The 26,808-nt window shown below is 57.9% G+C and overlaps 2 protein-coding genes across 2 annotated transcripts; one reads left to right on the top strand and one right to left on the bottom strand.

The window, feature by feature from the left end:
* Positions 1 to 1,339: 1,339 nt before the first annotated feature.
* Positions 1,340 to 6,874, bottom strand: LOC119095692 (DNA excision repair protein ERCC-6). The gene is made up of 7 exons (XM_037218548.1): positions 6,838 to 6,874; positions 6,367 to 6,500; positions 5,456 to 5,808; positions 4,570 to 4,768; positions 3,112 to 3,249; positions 2,126 to 2,262; positions 1,340 to 1,362 (listed from the first exon to the last, which is right to left on the bottom strand). Exons 3-7 carry the CDS (start codon positions 5,778 to 5,780, stop codon positions 1,340 to 1,342), a joined length of 822 nt encoding a protein of 273 aa, XP_037074443.1. The 5' UTR covers positions 5,781 to 5,808; positions 6,367 to 6,500; positions 6,838 to 6,874.
* A 14,678-nt stretch (positions 6,875 to 21,552) lies between these two features.
* On the top strand, positions 21,553 to 26,463 carry LOC119095691 (40-kDa huntingtin-associated protein). Its single transcript, XM_037218547.1, has 3 exons — positions 21,553 to 21,590; positions 21,708 to 21,826; positions 25,743 to 26,463. Exons 1-3 carry the CDS (start codon positions 21,553 to 21,555, stop codon positions 25,925 to 25,927), a joined length of 342 nt encoding a protein of 113 aa, XP_037074442.1. The 3' UTR covers positions 25,928 to 26,463.
* The last annotated feature ends 345 nt before the right edge of the window (positions 26,464 to 26,808 follow it).

Raw genomic sequence — 26,808 nt, 5'->3', positions numbered from 1 at the left:
GAATAAGTGTGTTATATGACACGAGCCTCCTTCTATGTATTCGCTTCTTTAGTCCATGCCTTAAGTTCACCGAATTCTTGGATGACAGCACGCCTGGTGACAGTGTGGGTCGGTCGACAGCGTTAGATGCTGGTCGCGCCATTATTGTTTACATCGGTGTCGGGGGGAGCAAGGCGGGTTTTGCAGGTCATTTCATTCAAAGTTCTCCTTGATCGTGAACCGTGTCCAGGACAGTTGACTCTATGAGTACTACATACCAGAGTTACTACCTTTTAAAGTAGATGCATACGTATTAAGCATACCTTCAACCCCATTTGCATGCATATTTGAAGGAACGCAGTCTGGATATAAGATGCAACGCCTGCGTCAAACATACATACCACCAAATCTTTGTAAACAGACTTGAAATGCTTCGCCAAGAGAAGATGTGGCAGCAAAACTGCCCGTGCATGCACGATCTTACTTATAACCAACAAAATGCAATCTTGATAACATATGCACCTTAACAAACCTTTTTTTAAATATGTGCAAGGCCTGTTTTGCTGAAGACTGCTCATAAGCGTTGTGATTAGAACATAGACGCTGAAAACATTTCTAAGAGATAAGCACCATGATTCTCCACAAAAACGGCTATCAGCTCCAGTTTACGAAGAAATAAAGGATTGCCGGGTTTCCGAGGTTTGGCAACATTTGATGACTTTTCATACAATGGTGAAATACCAGTGTCACCAAACTTCAACGCAGTTATGACGCAAAGAACCTTTTACGGCGGCTACGGTCATGATGCCTCTGGTCTCATATGGCGCAAATTGCACTGTAATGGTGTGCATGAATCATGTCATCGCTCGACCATGGCTCGGATGCCGACAGAAATATGGAAATGTCACATTGCATACTTCGCTAAGGTGGACATCATATTAAAGCAAGTACAGGTATGCCGCAAATTAAGAACCTTTGAGCTGTTTCCTGCTGGCAATAGAATGAAACTGCAATCAGTGTTTCAAACAAACAAGGCCAACACCAACTCGCTTGCATGGATGGGTCATTACAGCTACCAAGTTTCTAGTTACGTGACTTTGAGACAAGCCCGGCCTTTACCCTAGCTCTCAATAATCGGGTTTGTGAACAGCGCTGACGAAAAACATTTGGCGCCCATAAACCTGCATTTTATGACATGCTATCATGCATACGTACATCCATGTGGCCTGGATTGAGTCAATAGTTCGCTGTCAATGTCAATTTCCAGGAGGGACTCGTGAGAACTGATGCATTCAGGCAGCAGTAAGACGGCAGCAGTAAAGCATTCACAAATTAGATGCACATGAACACGGAAATAACGTTATTTGCCCTGGCTGGGCTGGCCTGCAGCCGGGAGCAGCGGTCGCTCGGAGTCAGGAGAGCTCAGAGTGTGGATCGGGCCGCGCCGAGCATTGGGAGACGTTCAGCTTTCGCCAAAAGTTCTGCCGTTGTCCCGGAATTTCACGATACGAGGCCGGGGTTCACACCTGGGCTCTGATTACCGGTATCCACCCAATTAAAAAGTTTGAACTATTAAGCAATGGCTCACAATGTCTGTTCCGATCGTCGATCTTCACGGGTTTTACATAGACATGCATTTTCCCTCATAAGCACAAAATTGAAACAAAAAGAGCCACCCCTTCCTCCCCCCCCCCCCACACCGCCTTAATCATCTGATTCTTTGCGCGGGAGGTGACTTCTTGGCTCACTGGACGTTGGTTGTGAAACACTGCTTCACACGGCTCAACAGGCCAATGGATTGATGTCTGGTGCCGCGCCAGCCGTACCTAAGCCCGGTCTGGTGCCGCGCCAGCCATACCTGAACCCAGTCTGGTGCCGCACCAGCCGTACATGAGCCCAGTCTGGCGCCGCACCAGCCGTACATGAGCCCAGTCTGGCGCCGCACCAACCGTACCTGAACCCAGTCTGGTGCCGCACCAACCGTACCTGAGCCCCGTCTAGTGCCACACCAAGCATACCTGAGCCCAGTCTAGTGCCGCACCAACCGTACCTGAACCCAGTCTGGTGCCGCACCAGCCATTTTTGAGCCTAGTCTAGTGCCGCGCCAGCCGTTCTTGAGCTCAGTCTGGTGCCACACCAGCCTTACCTGAGTGTGAGCCAGACTCGTGCAGGACGGCCACGCGGAGCGGCGGCCACCAGGTGTGGAACTCCTGCACCCACTGGTGAAGCACAGTCGCCGGCGCCATGATGAGCACGGCTCCCAGGCCGCGCTCGCCACCCCACCTGCCGGCAGGAATACAAAGCAATCAACCTACAGGATCCCTGACCCCAGAAAACACGGCCGAATTTCGACGCCAAAAATGTAAAACGGTGACAGGACAGCACACAGACGAAGCAATCAGCTGGCTAAAATAAAAGCTTAGAATAAAAAGGATGGAAATTAGTTAACTTCAGCTGCCTTTCCATGGCAGCAAGCTTAGTGAGCAGAAGGCCGATGAACGGGAAAGCTGGTCGGGATCCTGTTGATGGATAAGTTTACGGTTAGAGAACGAGAGACGGAGACGGAGACGGAGACGGAGACGGAGACGGAGACGGAGACGGAGACGGAGACGGAGACGGAGACGGAGACGGAGACGGAGACGGAGACGGAGACGGAGACGGAGACGGAGACGGAGACGGAGACGGAGACGGAGACGAGACGGAGACGGAGACGGAGACGGAGACGGAGACGGAGACGGAGACGGAGACGGAGACGGAGACGGAGACGGAGACGGAGACGGAGACGGAGACGGACGAGACGGAGACGAGACGGAGACGGAGAGAGAGAGAGAGAGAGAGAGAGAGAGAGAGAGAGAGAGAGAGAGAGAGAGAGAGAGAGAGAGAGAGAGAGAGAGAGAGAGAGAGAGAGAGAGAGAGAGAGAGAGAGAGAGAGAGAGAGAGAGAAAGAGAGAGAGCAGAGCGGGAGAGAGCAGAGCGGGAGAGCAGAGCGGGAGAGAGCAGAGCGGGAGAGAGCAGAGCGGGAGAGAGCAGAGCGGGAGAGAGCAGAGCGGGAGAGAAAAGCGGGAGAGAGCAGAGCGGGAGAGAAAAGAGCGGGAGAGAGCAGAGCGGGAGAGAGCAGAGCGGACAACACACCTGACTCGGCTGCGACTGAGGCCGGCCAGAAAGGTCACCACCTGGACCGTCTTGCCCAGGCCCATCTCGTCGCCCAGTATGCCGCCGCACTTCTGCTGGTGCAGCTCCCACAGCCAGCGCACTCCAACCTGCTGGTACCTGCCGGCCGAGCCGTGCGCCGTCAGACATGCGGCCGGCACCTCCGCTCCGGAGAAATACCAGCAGGGAGGGCCCGCTGGCAGCGCACACATGGAACAGCGCTGGACGGCTGGGCAGACCGACACGGGCTCTGAGGGCGTCCGGCACCCAGTGCCATGGAATCTGGAACCGCTGGTGGAAAATCACGTGGTGTCAATACACATTTCGCAGATTCAACGTCAATCTAAATTGTCGAAGAGCTTTAAGGAAATATGGGGACGAGGCATTAGCATCACGGATAGAATCAGTGTTTGGGCTGCCGTTCCCGCGTGGTGTGGTAGCGTTCGCACCGAATCTCGGCCTATTCATCCTCTCGCCGTCCTTACGGCTCTGTCATTCAGCCACGCATGCGCCGTAGCTCGAATTCACCCCTGACAGCTGTGATCCGTAGATGGCTGATGGCCAAGCGTCATCCAGTCCGTCGCAGAACTCCAGAACACCGGACAACGGCCGGGGAGCATGCTGGGCGTAACGAAGTGTAAATACTAAAGCATCAAAAGACGACGACGGGCCAAACAATTGCTCCACCCAAATTCTGGCACTTGAGACCAGATGCAGGTGTGACGGGGCGTGAGGCCACGAGCAGATGGGGACACAACGGTAGTAAGGGAAACAGTACGTTGATGACGAGAACGATGTCGCGGCAAGACCACTGACAACCGTCATCAGCTCGCAGCTCGCAGAGGATGGAGGAGACATGTGATCGGGGACTCGATCTCTTTGGACGGGCCATGCCCCCCCCCCCCCCCCGGCACTGGTGGCCTCGGAAACGCAACAACGGGAGTGTCTACGCTCTAGAGCGAATCTGATCTTTCTCGTCAATTGTGTGAATCTCCGCTCACGACAGAAAACCTTAACACGCTGCCAGCGCTTATGCCGTTCAGTCGCAAACGGACGTGAAGAGGAGAGAGAAGAGGTCTCAGAAAGCGACGATGGAGTGCAAACAGGATTAGCATGGATGCTAAAATAAACATGGCAAAATGCAACAAAAACTAAGCAAGACATTATGCAAATCACAAAGCTCAAGGCCCTTCGCTCTGCATCACCTGACATGATCGGGAGTCGACCATTGCCAGCCCAACAGCACCAGGCGAATGTTGCGCTCCTGTGGCAGTCGCCGTGTGAAACAAGCGCATCAAACCAGGCAGACGTCCGCCTGCCAGCACAAGGGAAGCGGCAGCATCCCGGGATAATGCTTGACAGTTCACTGGATGGTGTGGTCGCCTGGCCTGTCTGGCACGGCCCCCTGGGCGTCGCCCCGCCCCGGCAGCAGCCACTCACTTAAACAGCCGGTCCCAGAGCGCCGCCGGGCACCGGAAGCCTCCCTCGAACTCGACACAGCGCTCCTCCTCCTCTTCGTCGTCGACACCCTGTTCGATGCGCAGCAGGCGCTGCTCACGCCGCTCGGTGCGCCAAGCTCGGATCCGCGCCGCGAACGCCGCCGCGTCACCATCGTCACGGCGGCGCCGTTTCTTGGATGCTGGGCGGACAATTCGGGTTAGCTGTTACACGGAGGCCGTGGGGGAGCCTCCCAAGCAGGTCAGCTGAGCCGCATACAGATACACAGCTTCCACGCCACACGTGCAAGAAGTGCGGCACGCACGCCCATTTTTGAAATCCACTATCGCTACCTATGATTGTGTAGCGATCTCGTGGCAACCACCCTCATCAAAGAGATGAATGTTCCACCCATTTTGCATCATCAATGTTTGCCCAATTTCAGGCGGTGTTCGCACTGCTACAATTTTTTTTCTAGGCAGGCAGCAGTCGGCTCATCTCTAACAAATATTAGGTAGAGGCTCCTGCTGACACAACTACTACAGCAAACAGACAGATGGCATATCGCACAAACAGCTTGTAGGCATTGCTGGTGCCACCATTGGTGTTGCGTTCACATAGCAGCACAATAATGCGCTAATTTGACGTTTGAAACCGGCACCATTCTTGGCGCGATCAACTCCTTTGTGGTACATTGCTGTAGAATGACGATGCATCTTAGCAAGCTTCAATGCATCCTGTTGAATTTTCCCCACACTGCGAGCGCGGTCTGGCTGTTCATTGTCAACAGATTGTATTGATGCTCACTGCTGTTCGTGAACATCGACATCATTCCTGGTACAAAACTGCATGAGATAACGGCTCAGCCGTGCGCGTCGCTGGTTCTTACCAGCTTCCCCAGAGGGTCTGGAAGCCTTGGGCGCCCGCTTCCGCTTCTGGCCCCGCGCCACCGCCGGGCTGCTGCGGGCCGCCCCACTGGACACGGCCGTCTCCTCCGACTGGTCGAGCAACCCGTCGGAGGGGGCGTACGAGTCGTCTGATTCGTCGACGGCCCCGTCCGACGGCACGTACTCGTCGTCCGTTTGGCTGGCAGCTCGGTCGAGTCGCTGCGCAGCTTCGCGCGACAGGTTCCCCGGCTGGCGTGGATACGCAGCGCCTTCATCTGAGAGACTGTCGTCTGCGGCAACAGCATGTTGCTGCTGCTGCTGCCGCATCACCGCCTCGCCAACCGAACGGGAGCCGCTGCAGCGCAAGAAAATACATACATCTTACTAAATCGCTTGTGAAGCCGCCCGCTCTTGAATGCCCCGGTGCCATGCGCAGATCACGCTATATATGCATGGCAGAGGATTGTTTCCAGCGACAATCCTGTGTCACCAAGATGTACAGTTCCGGCCCTGTATAACTGAACGACTGCATCACGTCCACCTCTTCTGCCATACCGGCACACCTCACAGACCGAGCCTTCACCCAAATTGCTGCTGTTTAGACCGTGAGTGGTCCCAAAATCGTCCTCGTCGTCATCTTTGGGACTTAACGACGCACTCAGCTGCTGAGGCTATGTGGCGCCGCCTGCCTCTCGCCCTGGCAGGAAGGACGGGCACCACGGGGAATCGAACCCCGTACCTCTGGTTTCCCAGACGTGCAGTGGTTAACGCAAACGCGTTAACGACTGCACTGTCGGCACCCTGGTCACCAAAATTTATGTGACAGCGATGCCAAACGTATGTGACCTGATGAGTTCCCAGCAGGGGGGGGGGGCGCCTGCGCGAGACTGGCGCCGGCAGCGCTCGGCCAGACCTGTGCGGGTCGGCGGTGACGCTGGAGAGGTCGGTGCCGAATGGCGTCACCTGGCCCAGTCTGACCTGCACCTCCAGCTCTGTCTCCGCCGCGCCCAGCAGCTCTGCCGCCGACTCACGCGCACTGCTCGGGCCCTGCGGCGCAGCCAGCGGACGAGACGGGACGCGTCACCAACCGAGCAGCGGTAAATGCATATCAGTCACGGCATACACAACAACGCTGGTTAGTCGATCAAAACGGAAGCTAACACAAACCGCAGTACAAATGTTGGAAAAACAAGGAGTAGCAGTCATGCAAACCATACACAAGGAGCGTGTGTCTTCTAGCGCACAGGAGGGCCGTCCGTCAGGAAACAGGGGGTCTGTCGTCGCATAGGGCCGTGTCGGAGGCAGCGGCCGCGGCTGCCCGGTTAGCCCTGGCCCGGGCTCGGCGCGGTTTGACGGCGATCAGCGGACGGCGCGGGGGCCGTACCGGGGCGGCGCGCTGCTGCTGCTCCAGCTGCTCCAGCTCCTGGCGCAGCTCGCGCAGTTCGCCCTCGCGGCGCCGCTGGCGCACCAGCTGTTCGTAGGAGCTGGGCGCTGGCGTCGCGCCTGAAGCCTCCGCCTGCTGCAGCCGCCTGCGAGGACACGGACCAGTCACAGTACAGAGGACACGGGACAGTCACGGTACAGGGAGCACGGGATAGTCACGGTACGAGGACACAGGATAGTAACAGTACAGAGGACGCGGGCAAGTCACAGTACAGAGGACGCGGGCCAGTCACAGTACAGAGGACACGGGCCAGTCACAGTACAGAGGACACGGGCCAATCGCAGTACAGCGTACAACGGACGAAGAGGCAGGGAAAGATGCCCAGAATGGAAGAGGAAAACATCGGAGAGAGAGAGTGACCGAAATTGAGGACGATGGAAATCGAGAGTGAGTACGTGAGCGTGCAAGCGCGAGTACAAGAGCAAGAGCAAGAGCCGGGCAGGCACACGAGGCCGAGATTGAGCGCGAGGGCGAGGGCGAGGGCGAGGGCGAGGGCGAGGGCGAGGGCGAGGGCCAGGGCCAGGGCCAGGGCCAGGGCCAGGGCCAGGGCCAGGGCCAGGGCCAGGGCCAGGGCGAGGGCGAGGGCGAGGGCCAGGGCAAGGCGAAGACCGAGACCGGGAGAGGGAGAGGGGGAGGGAGAGGGAGAGGGGGAGACGTACGCGATTCTGGTGCGGAGAGTCCTGGCGCGTTTTTCGGCCTGCAGGCGTTGTCGGCGCGCCTCCATCTGCTCCACAGCCGCGTCCACCTGCTGCCGGATGCCCGCCTCCAGCGTGTGCTGGTCATAGAGCCGGAGACCGAGGCCGTCCAGCGCCGCCTGCTGTCGGACAGACGCGGCGGCCGCTCAGCTCCCCGCCGGGCGGGTGTCAACGATCGGCAGTCACCCGGCCAACAGGGCCCGCCAGCTCCCCGCCGGGCGGGTGTCGGGCGAGTGTCGCCGACAGCAGTCACCCGGCCAACAGGAACCGCCAGCTCCCCGCCGGGCGGGTGTCGGGCGAGTGTCGCCGACAGCAGTCACCCGGCCAACAGGGCCCGCCAGCTCCCCGCCGGGCGGGTGTCGCCGACAGAAGTCACCCAGCCAACATGGCCCGCCAGCTCCCCACCGGGCGGGTGTCGCCGACGGCAGTCCCCCTGCCAATAGGGCCCGCCAGCTCCCTGCCGGGCAGGTGTCGGGCGGGTCTCCTCGACGGCGATCACCCGGCCAACAGGGCCCGCCAGCTCACTGCCCGGGCAGCTGTCGGGCGGGTCTCCTCGACGGCGGTCACCCGGCCAACAGGGCCCGCCAGCTCACTGCTCGGGCAGCTGTCGGGCGGGTCTCCTCGACGGCAGTCACCCGGCCAACAGGGCCCGCGAGCTCCCCACCGGGCGGGTGTCGCCGACGGCAGTCCCCCTGCCAATAGTGCCCGCCAGCTCCCCGCCGGGCAGGTGTCAGGCGGGTGTCGCCGACGGCAGTCACCCAGCCAAGGCCCGCAAGATCACAAGCAATCTGGTCGGGTCATGTCAGCACACCACAGCAACAGATCGACCCGTCGGTCAAGTGGTGACGCTCCTTGGCCATCCGTTAGTATCTATGCCGTCCAGATTTCAGGACTGCTAGAGGGATCAGTGGGTGCTCCAGCGGGTGGTCAATCAGATTCTGAAAGCCTTTGCACGTAACAGATGTACATTGGGACTGTATCCATATCAGTGGATCTGATTTGTGAAGAAGATGCTTGGTACCTTCGACTGCCCCGGCCAGCGGGCTTCCCGTGCCGGGGAGGGGACCCATGTATGACGTATTCTTCTAAGGGCCTCTGGATCCACCACGGGGACCCGGTCACCATGTCGCCAGAATGACAGCCAGCAGGTACTGAGCTGGGACGGAAGGACTTTTCAGCCCCGTGTCCGGAAAAGGAACGTGCTCCCTTGTGCTCTACCCAAGGGGACCCCGCCCGAGAAAGTTAAGCATTCTCCTTGGAGCCCAATGGGGTGGACCGTAACGCGGTCAGAAGTCTGTGCCGGCATGGCTCACATGTGTTTGCGTGTATACGTCTATCGTTTTCAGGTTCGCCCGGTGACAAATGCTCCAAAACAGTTTTTAGTATGCACGTCCGCTATCATTCCGCACAAAGAGGCCGATGACGGACGTCGCAGCTATTGACCCTCGAACCGAGCGGCGTTGGCCGTTGCAGATAACACCAGACGCCGGGCGCCGAGCGCGCGAGAACGACCAAGTGTCGTGAACTAATGCTTCTGAAAATGATCCTAACTCAATTTGCACTGTTCATAAGCAAGACTGAGTTGGTTCTTTAACCTGTACAGCCTTCTCATTCCGTAGGGTCGTTTCCTCGTTCCTTTCAGCGGGAACGTCCGACGGAGCAGTCGGTTGTCTGGTGGATTGACGGACTTGCCTAGTGGCAGGGTGAAATGTAACTTGAAATGTGTCGTGATGTGATGAAATTTGATCTACTATCGGCTTCACCCACGTTCAGTGAATGATAGGATTCCGTCAGCTGAAATATCGCGGACGCTTTTCCGACCCGCTTTCCGGCCGACCAAAAAGTCATGAGTTCTACAAGCATACCGCATGCATGACAGGAGTCTTCCCGGCGCTGATGTCACGGGCCGCCCCGACACCGACCCTGCCGGCGCGCGCGCTTCCTGTTGGATTCCCCTGTGGCTGACCAGCTATTGCACCAAGGCATGTTTCCGCCGGCATCTCCCCCCCCCCCCCCCCCCGCCTCTCCCCACAGCAGGTGAACTGATGGCTTTCGAGGCCGCCCGCAGCCGCTGCGACACGGGGACAAGTCAACAACCCGCTTGTGGGGTGGGGCACGGATTTCTGACCTCACCATTATATATATGTATATAATCAGACACAGCGTCGCCGTAAGGGTTTCGTATTTTATGTTGGTTTCACCCAATATCTCGTGCCAGGCATTTTGTGTCATGATCAGGCGAAAAAAGAACTTGCCTAAAATAGGTCCTTATATTCCACAGATTCGTCAAACCTTTGACGTTATCAAGGTGAAAGCTATGATGTGAAACAAATGGCATATATGTTGAACGCACGTTCAATGATCACGATAATTCTAAGTTCACTTTTGCTCAGGTGTTCATACATACGTTACATGATGTATACGCAGTACACAGAGTAAAATCACCGATGTTGACCTCATCTTTAACATGTTTAAATTTTGAGTATACGAAAGCCTGGCTACCAACATCAGTACATGGCTGTGTCCTCAAAGAAAGCGACGCCGATCATGAGCTACAAAACCATTTAAGTTTCCAAGTGTGCAAATACCGTCACACTCCTGTTCAGTGTTGAGCCGAGGTTTGCGGATCCGGATGCTCCCGGTCTCAGTGACCTCGGGCTTCCCATGGCTGCTCTGGTAACCGGGGACGGCTGCGCTATCTATCAGGTTAGACCGAGCGAGGTCCCGACCATGGGATTGCTTTGTATGCTGCTGGGGGTCCCAGACTGGCGGCGGGGGGTCAGATGACGCCAGAGAGAGAGGTCGTGCTGTGTCCAATGTGTGTATAGCGTCTTGGTGGAGCTTGCAATCTCCGTAAGGGATCTGCGGGCGCGTATCACATTTCTGGCTTTCAGTTTGCTTTCTCTGCGTTCGTTGAACTTCATTACGTGGTTGGGGGTGCACTCATTCTTATAATTTTTGATGGTCTAACCTTCGAGTCTGCAGTCTGCAATAAATGCAAGCAGAGAACATCTCACAGTTGACGTTCCCTGCGATTTGTGGCAGTAGCAAACAGATGCAGGCTTTTTTCAGCGCAGGCTGGAGGTGGGTGCCCTCAACATGCTGGGCACGGGGTTCGTCACGCACCTCGTCATGCAACTTCCGGGATATTGAACGCAGAAGCAAAACAAGTACCGGTTAACAGATGAGCAGCCTAAAAAGATACGTCCGCTTCTTAAATTGCCCTCAATATCAACACCGATCCCACAATAATGGCCTGAGTGCAGACGATAACCACCATGAAGCGACATGCAGTGAAGCATACCTTCCTAGCCAGTGTTTTGCCATATATGATGGCGTCTTTTTGTGCCTACCATCTCACCCACTAACAGCTTATGCTAAAAACCAAGTTACACTCCAGCGCACCAGTTGTACCTTCTGCCAACGTGCTGTCCATACAAGCACGCTTACCACGCTAAACGGAGCTGGCCGCGTAAGGCGCTAACCACATCATCCGATCGCTCAACTCCGGGTCATCGTCAGATGTCTACGGTGAGAGAGTACAGTGCTGCAATGCCTGGCACGGTCCGACTTGTCGTCTAGGGATGTCGCCCGGCCTCTAGCACGGACACCGCTGCGGGCCATCCCGGTCAGGGCAAACAGGGAGCGACCGAAGCGACTCTGGAACACATCCTGCCATGGCTGGGGGAACCAGAAGGCAGCGAGCACTCTAACCAACTCAGCCATTGGGATGGACAAGCGCTGTTGCTGCTCCGTCATACATGATCGAGGGAGCATTTGGTCATACCATCGGCTACCTCCAATATGGTCACTCCATGAAAGGAACAACCCTGATCAGTATCTGGCACACCACTTCACATGTGACCTAGCACGACAGCATGCCCACTACACCTCTTAATCTTGACAGTAGTCGCAAGCCTAATCTGCAGATGGTTCCAAATGTTTTAAGAACTGCCTTGGAGCCGAGCAAAACTAGAGCCAATTGGGATGATTTCCTATGTGTTGGGGCGGGTGATGCGCTCTTGGTTTTCCTGGCACTGTCCATGTTCTCCTTCTGAGCCTCAACTGCAGCACCCATGAACGAGACGCCCTTTATCCAATTCCCATGGTCACAGCAATGGTGACCATCTTCATCACCACCATCGCCTGTAGCCCTGCTCTCCTCAGCCAGATGGCTGCATGTTCGGCAACTCCGGTGTCATCACACAGACCACAGTTCTCACCTCTCCACTCATGGTGGATGTTTGGATCAATGAGCTGTCGATGTGTATGTTGCCAGCCACTGCAGCCTCTGGCTCCTCAGGCACCTCGTCCTCCCCGTCTCCAGACATGACTGGCTGCGTCAGCTCCCGCACCCTGAAAACACAGTACAACTTTCATTATTCTGTGTTTTTGCTTCTTTCAACTTTCTACGTGTTTCACAGAAAGTTGTTGCATCAAAGCTGCTGGAGTGACATACAACAAGGGACATGATACACCAGGGCCATGACCATCTCATATATAAATGTCCGGAAGAAAAGGGGAACTGCCCGCGCAGGCCTCGCTCCTCCTAAGTCGGCCAGAATCAACTAAATCTTGCGCACAAACTAAACCATGTTTACATCAACTACTAAACCATATTCATTTGCATTTGTATCATATGTGTATATTTGTCTTTGTATCGGACAGCTTTTATCAATGCCTCTAGCACCTTTGTTTAGCTCTAAAGCCCAGATCATGGCAATAAATAGTGGAATCCCTCTAAGATCACCCACCCCGTTCGCATCAACCGACGCAATAAATTTGCGGTGTGGCTGTTAGCTGATTACATAATCAATTTCAAGTTTCATCATCTTCAAACATGTGAAGCTGATGAACCTAACTAACACTTCAAGTTGGTCGCGAGATAACGACACAAAATCACGAAACCGTCGCCAAACAGGTGATAAAATCACGACACCATTGCCAACCGTGTGATAGCTACATGCGCGTTCAAAGTCCGGAAATCCCATGGTGAAATCCACCTGGGCGCTTCCGGTCACACATGTGGTCTCTAGAGCAGGCGAACAGTGCTTGAAAGGAACCGCACAGGACAGAACGGGACCGCACGGAACATCACCAGGCAAGACGGGACCAGGCAGGGCCAGGCGGGACCAGGCTGGACAAGACCGAGATGGACCACATGGAACTGGACGAATCTTGTGAAACCAGATGGGACGGGACGGCACGGCACGGCACAGCACGGCACGGGACGGGACGGGACGGGGCGGGGCGGGGCGGGGCGGGGCGGGACGGGACGGCACGGGACGAGACGGGACGGGACGGCACCGGACGGGACGGGACGGGACGGGACGGGACGGGACGACACGGGACGGGACGGGACGGCACGCGGGACGGGACGGGACGGCACGCGGGACGGGACGGGACGGCACGCGGGACGGGACGGGACGGCACGCGGGACGGGACGGGACGGCACGCGGGACGGGACGGGACGGGACGGCACGGCACGGCACGGCACGGCACGGCACGGCACGGCACGGCACGGCACGGCACGGCACGGCACGGAACGGGACGGGACCGAGCTAGCAAGACTTGACCAAACCAGCGGGACTTGACCAAACCAGCGGGACTTGACCAAACCAGCGGGACTTGACCAAACCAGCGGGACTTGACCAAACTAGCGGGACTTGACCAAAAAAGCGGGACTTGACCAAACCAGCGGGACTTGACCGAACCAGCGGGACTTGACCAAACCACGGAACTTGACCAAATCAGACGAGACCCGACGGGACCATACGGGGCCATACGGGACCGGACAGGGCCAGACGTGATCTAACAAGATTATGTGGAATCGACCGGCACCAAGCGGGACCGAATAGAGCCGGGCGCTATGAAACGGGACCAGACAGAAGCGGATGGAACGTGATGAGATCAGACGGGACGGGATGGAGCCAGATGGGACTAGATGTGACTGAGCGGCATGGGAAGGAGCTGGACGACACCCGATGGGGTCGAATGGAACCGGACGAGATCCGGAGCCGGGTGGGACTGGACGGCACCCAATGAGATCACATAGTACCTGTTACGGTCGGAAGGCATCGGACGCCAAGGAAAGTGACCAGCAGGGACAAGACACGGTCGAACGGGATCAGCCGGGACAAGACTGGGTCCGTCTAGTCTCGTCCGGCCCCGTATGATACCATCTGGCATCGTCCGGTTCCATTTGCTCCCGTCCAGTATCGCCTGCTCTGCCCAGGCCCGTCCGTTTAGTCTGTTGCCATTCGGTTCCTCCCGTCCCATTCAGTCCTTTTTTGTCCCCTCCAGTCCCGTCTAGTTCCGTCCAATCCCGTCCAGTCCAGTCCCGTGTCGTACCGTCCCATCGCGTCAGGCCCGCACCGTACAGTCTCGTGCCGCCTCGTCCGGTCCGCATCAGTCTCTTCCGACCTTGTCCGGTCACGCCTGTGTTCATCACTCGCCTCAGGTCCGCACCGTGCAGTCTCGTGCCACCTCGTCCGGTTCGCATCAGTCTCTTCCGACCTTGTCCGGTCCCGCCTGTGTTCACCACTCGCGTCAGGTCAGCACCGTGTAGTCTCGTGCCACCTCGTCCGGTCCGCATCAGTATCTTCCGACCTTGTCCGGTCCCGTCTCTGTTCATCATTCGCGTCAGGTCCGCACCGTACAGTCCCGTGCTCCCAATTCGGCGCCGTCCGGCACCGTTCGAACTCGTGCGGAATTGTTAAAAGCTGGCAGTGCATTTTTGGTTTTGAGATGTCAGTGGAAAAATCAGCCGATAGTATTCATACACCGCCCAGGCACGATCAACCGACAGCCGCAGCTTCATGACGGCCTTGGATTTGTGCGTGAATTGGTGGGAACTGGGAAGGCGATGGGCGTGAGGTAATACGCTACTCACCGTTATAACCTGGCACAAGGAGCTAAGCGAAAAGCTGCCTGCATTACGAGATATCTTGTGCATTTGCTAATAACACTATTATATCGGATTTAATAAAATTAGGTTACTTCAGACCGCTTTCGAAGCCTACGCTTGCTATACACAACTTGCTTTCAGGAGACACAATATAGTCACATTATCATAAAAACACACTGGTAGTTTGAATTTATTGCCAGTAATGACAGAACGTACCAATCACTAAAATCCTCGACATGTGTGCGTGGCCTTCATGGCTCAGAAAGCTCGCAACAACATCCTTACCTTCCGACCGACCCCGGCACCCCTCTTTCATCACCCTGCACTGAGCCTGACTGTCCCCGCTATTTTCATGTGGCGAAAAGTTTCGCCAAATGTGGCGCGCTTGTCCATGGATGTCTACTGTGCGTATGAAAAAATCAGCTGATGATGACGTTTAAGGAGGACCTCTCAGCTATCAACTGACCCATGCGTTCCTTGCTGATAACGGTCTGATGTAAAAGCTGGATATACCGCAAAGCGAGCTGGATTTTGCCACAGAAAGACGTAATTCGTCGCATGGATATGTCTAGAGGGGTTGTAGACTATCTAGGTGAACATCTAGTTGTAATGGATGTTAACTGTACCTTCGCATACTTCCATGAGTTAAAGCTTCCAATTTCCTGGATACACGTATTACCTTTGTGTTAAAAATCCTTTCTCTGCGTTTAACACCGGCATTGTTCGAGAAGACGTCTGCGTTTTAAAAAGATACATTGCCCCTATACGATTTTATTGACGTCCGGAACATGTGATAATCCTATGCAGTTCCAAAACTGATGACGCACCTTGCCGGTTGCGAGGTGCATAGCATATTTGCAGATATGATTGTTCATGCCTCATAGGCTAGCTTGTTAGCTGGCCTGTGTCGTCATCATCAGCTGGCCTGCTTGTACATGATGCATGGATCTGTTGACTCCTTGCGCCAAATTCGTAGACCAGGTACATATACGGATTCTAGACCACGGTTCACCGTGAGAGTGCCCGGTTTGGTTTGTTTGGTTGGTTATTACACGGCCTTGGGTTTGTGAGGGCTGGTGAAGACTACGCGGTGATACAGGGCACCATCGCCGTAATTTTTCGATACAACGTCATTTCATCTGCAGTCTCTCAGGCGCCAAGAGTCCCATATAGCTGCCATCGATCGCTTCAGAACATTAGGTAAGAGACTGGGCCTAGAGAATGGTGTAAAATTTTGTTCAGATTCTATAAGTGCGTGGCTCACCACTTATTTACCAACAACGCTTTGGGTTTTGATATGAAGTAGGAACCCTGCTTTTAACTGGTTTGACAGGAATACCTTGGCATTTCATTTAAGGATATTCCAAAGTGTATGAATTGTTTGCATGAATAGTTTCCTGAGGTCCTGATTTTTCCCATGATTTTGCCAAAGGATCTGGGAGTGGGTTTGGGATCTTCACTGAAGGTGACATGAGTGATCATCTAGGATTTTTGAGTAACTAGTTGACAATTGCTCAATGATGCCTGATGCCTGATGAGAGGTGAGGCTGAGCATTTTGTCAGACTAAGGCCAGATGAAGGGTTGTTAGTTATTCAGCCTTGGCAGGTTTGATGGAATTGGAAATTGGTTCCACCTGAGGCTTCTGGTTGTTGAACTTGATGTGGTAATTGGCAGCAAGGGCTCACTGAATCCAAACATGCTGGCAGTTGTTTAGATTCAGTTCACTTGAACTCAGAAGGCCTGAAACATTTAAATTTGACTGGTGACTGGCACACAGCATTGGAAAAAGTCAAACAGGTAGCCCATGCATTCATTTGCATTTTCACTCAGGACTCCATCGTTGAACAGGCAGCTCAGCTGGTTGCATGACCCATCTAAGGCTTCTTTTGTGAATAGCAGTGGACTTCAAACAAGGATGTTCTCTCTCTAGTAGTGACTTGGTCTTTGGGGCTGTTAGCAGCCTATTGGTACAGGTTCCGGTGTTCCTGTTCCGTTCCTGTTCTGTTCACGGGCTCATGAAATAGACATGCCTGTAGCATCCACACTCCCTGTTACACCTTACAGTGCAGTGTGATTTATCCACTGCTGATGCACATCATCCCAGGTTGGCAGCCATCATCAGGAAACAAAAACCCAATTGGTCACTCACTGGCCACACATAGTCACCATCAACAGGTCTGAGCCACTGTCAGAGCAACCACAAGTCAGCATTAATTAGCACAGGACCATGAAAAGTTAGAAAATAGACACTGGAGGCCGACATCAGGTGTAAGGTCTCTAAGATGCAGTCACTTTTTCCTTTGATCATTGATGAATCACACCTTCTGACTTGATTGAATAGACCTGTCACACTTAATTCGCAAAAAGGTTTATCTATGCCTTCCCCAGCATTCAAGGCCTGCCAAGTTTGTGAAAGAAACTGGGTGGGTGACTGCATAGTTTAAACAGTCATTATCTGACACTGAGAAAAACATCACAAGACCATGTTCAACAGAAAAAATTGATCCGATCATTATTGCTGTGAATGCATGTTCTATATACATTGCAAACTCATGAACACACTTGGGGGGTTGAAGGTTATTTTTGTGTGCATATGGAATTCTTCTAAAGGACTACTGGGGGGGGGGGGGGGGGTTGAAGATCTTTTTTGTTTGAAGTCACGTGGTTTGTTGTATGGCAGAAAGCTACATGCACCACCAGTGTGCTGTTGGGAGTCTGCTCCCTCTAATGACAGTGATGCCCACATCACCTCGGTCGCGAAACCAGTCACAGCTATCACATGGAAACTAGTGACTGCCAAACAGAAGAAAGCACTGATGTCAGTTACTTGAGTATGGTTCAGCAATGTGTATTCCCTTTAATCATGACCATTGAAAAGTGGAACCTGCTGATGCACTTGGGAATATGGCATACTGTCCCGCCTGCCCGATGATAACCATTTGTTGTTTCAGAGATGGAACCCGGATATGGGGGTGGAGAATCCTTTTTTGATGAATATCAAGCTATATCCAACAAGCTAAAGAAGTAAGTCGGCGGACGCTTGGGCATAAACATGACCCATAGAGCAGAGTTGTGTGTTGACTGGTGGGAACGTTACTGAGTAGAAGAGGAAGAACTGGCTTCCGACAGCCCAGGTTGAAAAGTGGGGGGTGGGGGGCAGTGGTATGCGGAGCAGTATCGCGGCGAGAGAGAAAGAGATCATTATCTGAGATCCGAGGTCCGAGATTGATTGTCCTGCCTGCTATGGTCCTGCAGAGAGGGACTTGCTTGCCCAGCGGCCCCAGGCTGTAGCGATGCGTGAGGTAGGAGTGAAACAGCTGTGTATGGCTGAATCATGCGGATCCAGTTGGGGCTTAACATCGCACCGACTGGTGCCCCGAGAAAGTGACTGTGGGCAACGGTGGCCGGCCCCCACCCATAGTCGGCATCTCACTCAAACCCAAGCAGTACATGCCGGTACAGCCGGCAGTGACGCGCGAGACTGGCTGCCACGCTCGCCCGCCTCACATTTGCAGACGTGTCCGCCTCCATCCCACGAAATGGCGCGTCATCTGCGTGTTGTGGCACTGGCAACACTACACCCACGTGTGCACCCCGGCACGGCGCAGGCACGTCCGTCACGACCGCCGGTCTCCGTCGGGCCGACTGACGCCGGGTCCGAGGCCCGCGGCGCGTCCGCCCCCGCTACCCCGGGTGTCATGCGGCAGAGTTCGCCGGAGAGCCGTGCGGAAGGCTAGACCCCCTCCCTCCGCAGTAGATCCCTGAATCTGGCCGACCGGGCGTGGCGAGGGATTTCTCATGAAACGTTTGGTCTGGACGAGCCTTTCTGTTTTGACTCACTCGCTATGCCCCTACTTTTATGCATCTTTCCATTGGCCTTATTCATTGTAATGTAAGGCGTATCAGGCACAGTTGTAACTTAATCCAGTGCCAACGGTGGCTCAATGCACTCTCCTGCTGATGTGAACATTACCCTCTGTTACATGAAGCTCGTATCGACCCGATCCGAATATGGCTGCGCCTCAGGTGTGGGCTGTGTTGGCCGAGTGCACCCCAGGTGTGGGCTGTGTTGGTCAGGTGCGCCCCAGGTGTGGGCTGTGTGGGCCGGGTGCACCCCAGGTGTGGGCTGTGTTGGTCAGGTGCGCCCCAGGTGTGGGCTGTGTGGGCCGGGTGCACCCCAGGTGTGGGCTGTGTTGGTCAGGTGCACCCCAGGTGTGGGCTGTGTTGGCCAGGTGCGCCCCAGGTGTGGGCTGTGTTGGCCGGGTGCACCCCAGGTGTGGGCTGTGTTGGTCAGGTGCGCCCCAGGTGTGGGCTGTGTGGGCCGGGTGCACCCCAGGTGTGGGCTGTGTTGGTCAGGTGCGCCCCAGGTGTGGGCTGTGTTGGCTGGGTGCGCCCCAGGTGTGGGCTGTGTTGGCCGGGTGCGCCCCAGGTGTGGGCTGTGTTGGCCAGGTGCGCCCCAGGTGTGGGCTGTGTTGGCCGGGTGCGCCCCAGGTGTGGGCTGTGTTGGCCGGGTGCGCCCCAGGTGTGGGCTGTGTTGGCCAGGTGCGCCCCAGGTGTGGGCTGTGTTGGCCAGGTGCGCCCCAGGTGTGGGCTGTGTTGGTTAGGTGCGCCCCAGGTGTGGGCTGTGTTGGCCAGGTGCGCCCCAGGTGTGGGCTGTGTTGGCCGGGTGTGCCCCAGGTGTGGGCTGTGTTGGCCGGGTGCGCCCCAGGTGTGGGCTGTGTTGGCCGGGTGCGCCCCAGGTGTGGGCTGTGTTGGCCGGGTGCGCCCCAGGCGTGGGCTGTGTTGGCCGGGTGCGCCCCAGGTGTGGGCTGTGTTGGTCAGGTGCGCCCCAGGTGTGGGCTATGTTGGCCGGGTGCGCCCCAGGTGTGGGCTGCGTGGGCCGGGTGCGCCCCAGGTGTGGGCTGTGTTGGCCAGGTGCGCCCCAGGTGTGGGCTGCGTGGGTCGGGCTGAGCAGCGCTGGTCCGCGCGCAGGCGGTTCCTGCGCAAACCGAACGTCTCGGAGGCGAGCGAGGAGTTCGGCCGGCTGGCCGGCCGGCTGCAGCAGGCCGAGCTGCCCGAGTACGCCGGCCTGACGCAGCTGGCGCGCGCCCGCTGCCAGGAGACGCTCGGCAGCCGCACCGCAGAGACTGACGCGCTGACGGCGGCGGCGCGCCACTTCCTGCAGGTGAGCCGGGCCGGCCGACACCGGCCGCCGCCCTCCGGCGTCCGACGAGCCGGCCGACACCGGCCGCCGCCCTCTCCTCCGGTGTCCGGCGAGCCGGCCGACACCGGTCGCCACCCTCCGGTGTCCGGCGGGCCGGCCGACACCGACCGCCGCCCTCCCCTCCGGTGTCCGGCGGGCCGGCCGACACCGGCCGCCGCCCTCCCCTCCGGTGTCCGACGGGCCGGTCGACACCGTCCGCCGCCCCCGCCCCCCCCCCCCCCCCCTCTCCGGTGTCCGGCGGACCGGCCGACACCGGCCGCTGCCCTCCCCTCCGGTGTCCGATGGGCCGGCCGACACCGGCCGCCGCCCTCTGGCGTCCCCCAGGCCGGCCGCCACCCTCCGGCGTCGGCAAGGACCTCTGGGGTCGGGGCACGCCGATGCCCTGATCTCCGGAAGAGGCCCAGTCGGCCTTGTCGAGGCGAGGCGGGGGAGAAGTCGCCCCCGCTTCGCCAGTGGGATTGTTACCAGAGGCCGCCGGGTAGTCGGCAGGAGCTGGTACAGCCTCCGCCGTCTGTATGGTAGTGAGGCTAGTGTTTGTGTCGCTGCTCTGGCGGCGTTGCTCGGCCGGGGCGCGCCGGTGACCGCTCGTCGCCGGCCTGACACCGGCGCTGCTCTGGCTGACCGCAGGCACACCGGCAGCTGGCCGAACAGCGCGACGCCACGGCCGGGCCGCAGCTGCAGGCGGCCGTCAGCCTCTACAACGCCGTCATCCACCAGCAGCTGGAGGCGCAGCGCGGCCTGCTGGCTGCACGTGCCTGCCTGGAGCTGGCGCACGCGCTGCGCCGGCTGGGCCGCGGCCGCCAGGCGCTGCTGTACTTCCAGGACGCGGCTGACCTGCAGGCGCCGCCGGGCTCGCTGGAGAGCCGCCGGCTGGCCGCTCAGTGCCAGCTGGAGCTCGGTCAGTGCAGCGGCGCCGCCGGGCTCGCTGTAGAGCCGCCGGCTGGCCGCTCAGTGTCAGCTGGAGCTCGGTCAGTGCAGCCGTTCCCTGCCTGCCAGCTCCGGCGGACATCCGCGACAGGACTCTCTTCACAGAGTGCACCCCGTGGTGTGGGACTCACAGGGTTGTGCCTTTGTGACATATGTGGTGTTTTTTGGCTTATGGATCTATTCCTTTCGGGCGGGGTGCGGTAGCACCCCAGCGGATTGGTAGGCAGGTAGGTTTTACTTTTGGGTAAGTACCCAACTTAACTACCAGATGCTAATATGATGCCGCCAACAGGCGCTCAGGTTTAAGGGCTGTAACGTCTCAAGTCGCTTCATAGGCGGCCCTCTCCATTGCGGACGTGTGATGGCAGTTTGTGCCCCCCGCAGTGGATCTGGAGGCGGCCCTGTCCACGCTGGACGACATGCACGCCTCGGTGCAGGAGTGCGGCGGTCGGCCGGCCGTCGGGGTCTGCAGCACCTACCTCAGATGGTGAGCCGGATCGACCAGCTGCGAGGCACCACTGATGAGCCGGCCTGGCGCACCACCACCGTCCCACTGATCAGCCGGCCTGGCGCACCAACACCACTATCCCAGCCTGGCGCACCACCACCGTCCCACTGATCAGTCGGCCTGGCGCACCACTACTGGCCCACTGCTAGCTGGCCTGGCACACCACCACCACCGCCCCACCGATCAGCCGGCCTGGCGCACCACCACCGTGCATCCATTGAAAGTGTTAGACGTAATCTTGATAAATTAAACGTCTGTTGATGGCTTCCTATGAATGCGTTTCGAACATGTTACGAGGCATTTTACCGGTAAAGTTCCGGGCTCAGCCCATGATCACATATTAAGCTCGAATGCACGTGCTATTTGTGCGTGGCTTTAAGGTATCCACTGAGCATCGATGTTTCCACTCTATACATGTTGGCACGCATGTTCAGGCTACAGTGCGAGCTAGTGTGAGGACACCCGGTGAGCTACTGTGACGACATTGGGTGACCCTACACGCACGCTCGCCGCGCGCGGCGTCGCTATATGTCAGCGCGTGGTTCGGTCAGCGGTGCGGTGACCGCCAGGTGCGAGGTGAGCCAGCTGCTGCTGCTGCTGGCCATGGAGCCGCCGGCCGCGCAGCGGAAGCCGGCCCACACCCGGCTGCTGGAGAGCTTCGGCGGCGGCGAGACGACGCGGCAGAGAGGTAATTCAGCCAGGTCCGCTCACCAGCCCAGTCCGGAGGAGTCCGGAGCGCGCGCGTGCGCGTGTAGTATTATAATCATCTGACAGTATAGGCATACATTTTCTTACTTTCCACTTTGCACGCCACCCGTGCAGAATCGGCGAGGCTTCCCGCGTGGAGCGTGGGACGGTAGGCGAGCCGGTCATTGTCTGAAGCTCCCCCACGCCGCGCCACACATGACCATTAGGACGAGAGGAGGGCGCGGATCGGCCTGAAGCTCCGGTGATAAACCCGCGTCAGCATAGCGACGCCAGGTGTCCCCCGGATCGGCCATGACGGTGGCCTCTTCTACCGAAATAGACCATCACGTCAAAGGGGAACGCCTGCCCTCCGCCGGCCGATCAAGATTAACGGACGCGAGAAGCCGGACCACCGGCGAAACATGCGCGTAGAGGTGTTTGTCTGACATGAAGATATGTGCCGCTGTGCCACGAGAACCCCGCCTCGCCGGCGCCGCAGTCACCCCAGCTGGCGTCAAACGCGCCACGCCACGTGGGAACTGGGCCAGAGGGGACGCGCAGGTCCCGCCCGAGGCGAGAGCGGGCGGGCCTTGCATCGTCGCCAGCGACGCCACGCCCGAGGTTTGGCCCAGTGGCACGTTGGGGGGGGGGGGGGGCGAACTATGAAAGCAGCGCAGGCCGGCCGGGCAACGCATTGGACGGAGGGGGTGAGGCGGCAAAACTATTGGACCGCGCGAGGAAACGAGGGTGGGCCGACCCAGTTGGGAGACTCATGGAAAATTGCGGATGGTGCGGAGGGAGAGAGTCTCAAGAGGAGAGTCTCAGTGGATTCCCGGGGAGGCACTGGAGGAGTGGGGAGTCTACTGGGGAGTCCCGAGGAGTGAGGAGCGCGGAGGAAAAGTGGTGGTGGCAACGAGGCGGCGATATCTGGCTCCGCGGACAGCGGGACACCGGCGACAACGTGCACGTGTGAGTCCACAAGCTGTGGTCCCAATCCTTCCGGGTCATGGACGGGTGGCGCTCCCGTGTCCCTTGACCCCCTCCTCACCGGGCGGGCGCGGGCCACGGCCACCTCCCCCCCCCCTTGCAGTTACGGGGGGGGGGGGGGCACCGGCCATGCGACCCTCCCTGCTGGGCAGTGTGTCTCGAGTGCTCTCCCATAATTAAAGGGGGTAGGGTCATGGCGTGTCGCGTGGTTCGTCCATGTCTCTGTCATTGTTTTGTACATGCAGGTGGCGGTCCGCGTTTTAAATGGCTTAGCGTGGAAGCGGGGCTGGGAGTGATTCGGCCAGGCGGTGACGGGCACTCGCGCCCGGCGTGGGTGGGCATGGTGACCGAGGCCGTTAACACGTCGTCGTCGTTGTTTTGGGGGTTTTGTGGCGCACTCAGCTGCTCAGGCTGTATGGCGTCGTCTGCCTCTCACTCCGGCGGGAAAGGCGGGCACTGCGGGGAATCGAACCGCGAGCCTCTGGTTTTCCAAGTGTGAGGCCGTTAACACCCGCTTCGGCGCGACGGCTCGCCCATTAGCCCGCGCCGAGGCTATCTTGATTTTCGTCGGAGGCGGCCACGTGGAGGCGCAGCTCGTCATGGCCCCCGTCTATCCCGCGTCGCGGCCTGGCGCGGCGTACTGGCCGCGCCTACATATTCCTTAAAGTCTCCTTTCATTATGGCGTTAATGAGTGGGCTAGTGGGGCGGTTTAACTTTTCTGATTCTCTTATAACTTGTTTTCTGATCGATCGGGCGGCGGAACCCCTGCCGGATCTCATCCAGCGCAGCCACGTGGATTTCGCCATGCGTGCGCTGTCCTTTCCCTGTATTTTATTGTTTGTCAGGCCCGAGTTATTATCTGACTGCGTGGCATTCGTGCGCGTGTCTTTTGTTGCACTCTTTTGAGGTATCGACGCGGTCAACTGTCGCCGGACGGTCAGACTTTCGTCCGATACCCAACATGCTGTCCTCTCCCGAATACCGAACCATATAGAGACCGTAGCCGAAGGGTGATAGGCGCAGAACGCGCCCGAGCAGCACGACTCGACTATGGAAGGTTGTGGAACCAGACGACCGCAGTTCTACTTTTACGCAGATGTACGTTTGTGGGCAGCGCGACTCGAAGGCACAGTTTCGCTCTTGTTTGGACGAAGACACGTTCGGCTCGTTTTTGTTGACTTTCACAACCTGAGGCGTGACGTCATGAAGGGCATAGATCATGGTTTGACGAAAGACCAGTGGGGACCGCCCGGGATGCCGGATCATGCACGGCGGTAGCTGGATCTATCTGTTGGTGTACCATGCCTTAGGAGAGAACAGGACACAGCGTGCTCTCTTCCGACGTGGTGTACGTCAGGCCTTATGCTTGATGGCGGGATGTTCGGGACAGATAGAGGTCCTGCCATCGACGCTCATAGGAAGGGCGACAAGGGACCGGGTCGCCGGACAGGCCGGTCCTGCCGAGTCTCCAGAGCGCGCCGGCCGAGGAGACCGTAAGGCGTGAACGCTGGTCACGCCGGGCGCTCGTCTCCTGAGGGGCTCCAACGTCCCGTCGGGCGCGCTGTCCGCCTCCAGGCCTCTGAGCGACGCGTCCTGGGGCGGTGCCTTACAAAGCTTGCTCCGGCAGACGGAGGCGAGGGCGCAGAGGCGCCGGAGGTGACGCCTCCGTGCTGGACGAGGCGCTGCCTAAGGCGCGTGCACAGCAGCGGAAAGCTGCGAGCGGGGGTGGCTGAATGTGGTATAGGCCGCGCACCTTGGACGGAGCGCAGGAAGTGTCGTCCGATCAGTGAGCCGTCACCCTGGAGGTCGGCGAGGGAACGAGTCGCCGTTCAGCTTCGGACACCTGATGTCGGCCCAGTAGCTGCACCGGTGCCGAGCTGACAAATCAGCTTATGATTCAAATAGTGCTTAAACGTGGCTTTAGTAAACATTTTAAATGTGACATAGATACAAGTTAGCTTAACAAGGACTCACACAGACGAGCGAATTATAATGCCAAGGCTCTGGATAAAGGGGGAGGGGATGTCCCATCCCCGTGGGAGCAGAGAATGAGTGGAGTGGCGTGGGCGCCAGTGGATGTGAATGCCTGGAGCGAGTGTGGTGAGGCGCCGAATGCGTGGAGTCTGCGCGGATCAGTTAAGGCTGAGGTGGGGGGGGGGGGGGGGGAGGGGGCTCCCAGGTCCGTTATCCAGCCTGCCCTTGCCAATATAATTCGCCATTTGCGTGTGATCCCTACCAGTTGGGCGTATTATAACTACATCTGGTCCGTTTTTGCCCCGTTTAAATATTACCGTCAGCTGAAAAGGCTGAGGTGGGATACCGTGGTTAAGGGCGCACAGCCATGTGCGGGGAGGGAACCGTTCATGGCGCCTGACCGGACCTACCATCCCGCCAGTACCCCGGTCACCCACCTCATCCCAGCTCTGTGGCTCACAGGAGTGTGTGTTGATGTCGGGTGTATCGGAGTTACAATGGGCCGAATTGTACACTAATATTATTTGGTTCGTATGCTGACCAATGGGGTCCTCATTATAAATTCGCTCTCGTGAGGAGGTGTGACAGCAGCAACCGGTGGCCCACAAACATCCAGCGGCGGCCCGGCAGCAGCGCAGCGCAGCCGCCCATCACGGACTCCCCCCCCCCCACACATACACACAACAGCAGTGACACCCAATTATGTGAACTACGCATAGTTTCATGGGCTGTGTTCAGATTCTAGGCACGCCTTTTTCATTGACTTGAAGTGCGCTGCTGGTCTGCTCACCACGACAACGGCTGGGTGGTGCTACGGATCGGGCCGGCGGTCTGTGCAGCCGTGCTGAGTGTGGCCGTCGCTCCGGCCGGCGGTCTGTGCAGCCGTGCTGAGTGTGGCCGTCGCTCCGACCTGCGGTCAGAGCAGCCGTGCTGAGTGTGGCCGTCGCTCCGGCAGGAGGCCACATCGGCGAGTCGCTCCGCCTGCTGCTGCAGTCGCTGACGCTGGCAGTGCGCCGGCGCCACCTGCCGGCGCTGTACGCCCTCGAGGGCGACCTGCGGCCCCTGCTCGACGACAGTCAGCGCCAGCTGCTGTCCCGGCTAGTGCAGCAGGTGGAGACGCGCCAGCGAGCCGAGCGATGAGCGCGAACGGTGGCGGTCCGCCGCCGGACGCGCGGCTCGGTGGCTGGTGACCTGCCGCCGCCGAGCCGCCGCGCCAGGGAGACGACGGCTCCGGCGGTAGTCGATCGTGCAGGGGTCGTACCCCGTGATGACGTACCGGACGCCAGCGGCCGACGGCCTGCTGGTGACCTGCCGCCGCCGCCGCCGCGCCAGGGAAACGGCGACTCCGACGATAGCCGATCGCGCAGGGGTGGTTCCCCGTGATGACGTGCCGGACGCCAGCGGCCGACGGCCTGCTCGGAGCCGGGGCCGGCCGTGTTCACGGAGGACCCGCTGTGGAGAGCGAGCCGTGCTCGTCCCAGGAAGGACGGCCCCCGGCGGGGCGGTGCAGAACGGTGGGCCAGCCTGTGATCTGTTATGTGTTGTTTTTAGTGATATGGGATGCTATGGCTTCTTGTGATAATATGCAGAGATGTACTACAAGCGAGGTTGCGCAGCGGTTTTGATGGTTTGTGGCCTGTGTTGTCTTCTGTCGTTAAAATATATTCTTCATAGTTCGTGTTTGTTTTAAGATTCCGCATCTATGAAGGTACGCACACGACGTGGCTACTAACCTCAGCTCTACGTGTGCTAAATATGCTTCCCCGTCATGTTTCCTCGAACAGTATGCACGCGCTGCGCAAACGCGCGTCCTTTGTGCGTGAAAAAGTGCTGCGGTGACAATTTCGCACGGCTGATTTGGCCGCACCTCAACTTCATACAATCGTTTCATGACGACGTTAAACAATGACGTATTGGACAACATGATTGGAAGCAATCGAGGAGCAATGTTATCGTCCAGCTGTTCAGATCTGGCGTCCGTCGGCACGATTTCCAAATATTGTGAACGTTAACCAGCTGGA

Source organism: Pollicipes pollicipes, unplaced genomic scaffold (assembly GCF_011947565.3).
Source record: "Pollicipes pollicipes isolate AB1234 unplaced genomic scaffold, Ppol_2.1 Scaffold_4219;HRSCAF=4965_pilon_pilon_pilon, whole genome shotgun sequence".
In the NCBI taxonomy this organism is placed as follows: domain Eukaryota; kingdom Metazoa; phylum Arthropoda; class Thecostraca; order Pollicipedomorpha; family Pollicipedidae; genus Pollicipes; species Pollicipes pollicipes.
Note: the sequence above shows the minus strand (reverse complement) of the source record. Positions and strands in the feature narration are given on the sequence as shown.

Bases quoted from the DNA above. Each gene is read 5' to 3' on its own strand.
- LOC119095691 (XM_037218547.1), top strand. From the start codon at position 21,553: ATGTTGGCACGCATGTTCAGGCTACAGTGCGAGCTAGT. The intron at 21,591-21,707 runs GTGAGGACACCC...GGTGACCGCCAG, and splicing joins AGGCTACAGTGCGAGCTAGT to GTGCGAGGTGAGCCAGCTGC. The intron at 21,827-25,742 runs GTAATTCAGCCA...TCGCTCCGGCAG, and splicing joins CGAGACGACGCGGCAGAGAG to GAGGCCACATCGGCGAGTCG.
- LOC119095692 (XM_037218548.1), bottom strand. From the start codon at position 5,780: ATGCGGCAGCAGCAGCAGCAACATGCTGTTGCCGCAGACGACAGTCTC. The intron at 2,263-3,111 runs GTGTGTTGTCCG...TCCTGCCGGCAG, and splicing joins CTCAGTCGCAGCCGAGTCAG to GTGGGGTGGCGAGCGCGGCC. The intron at 1,363-2,125 runs GTAAGGCTGGTG...TCCCGGCTGCAG, and splicing joins CGAGTCTGGCTCACACTCAG to GCCAGCCCAGCCAGGGCAAA.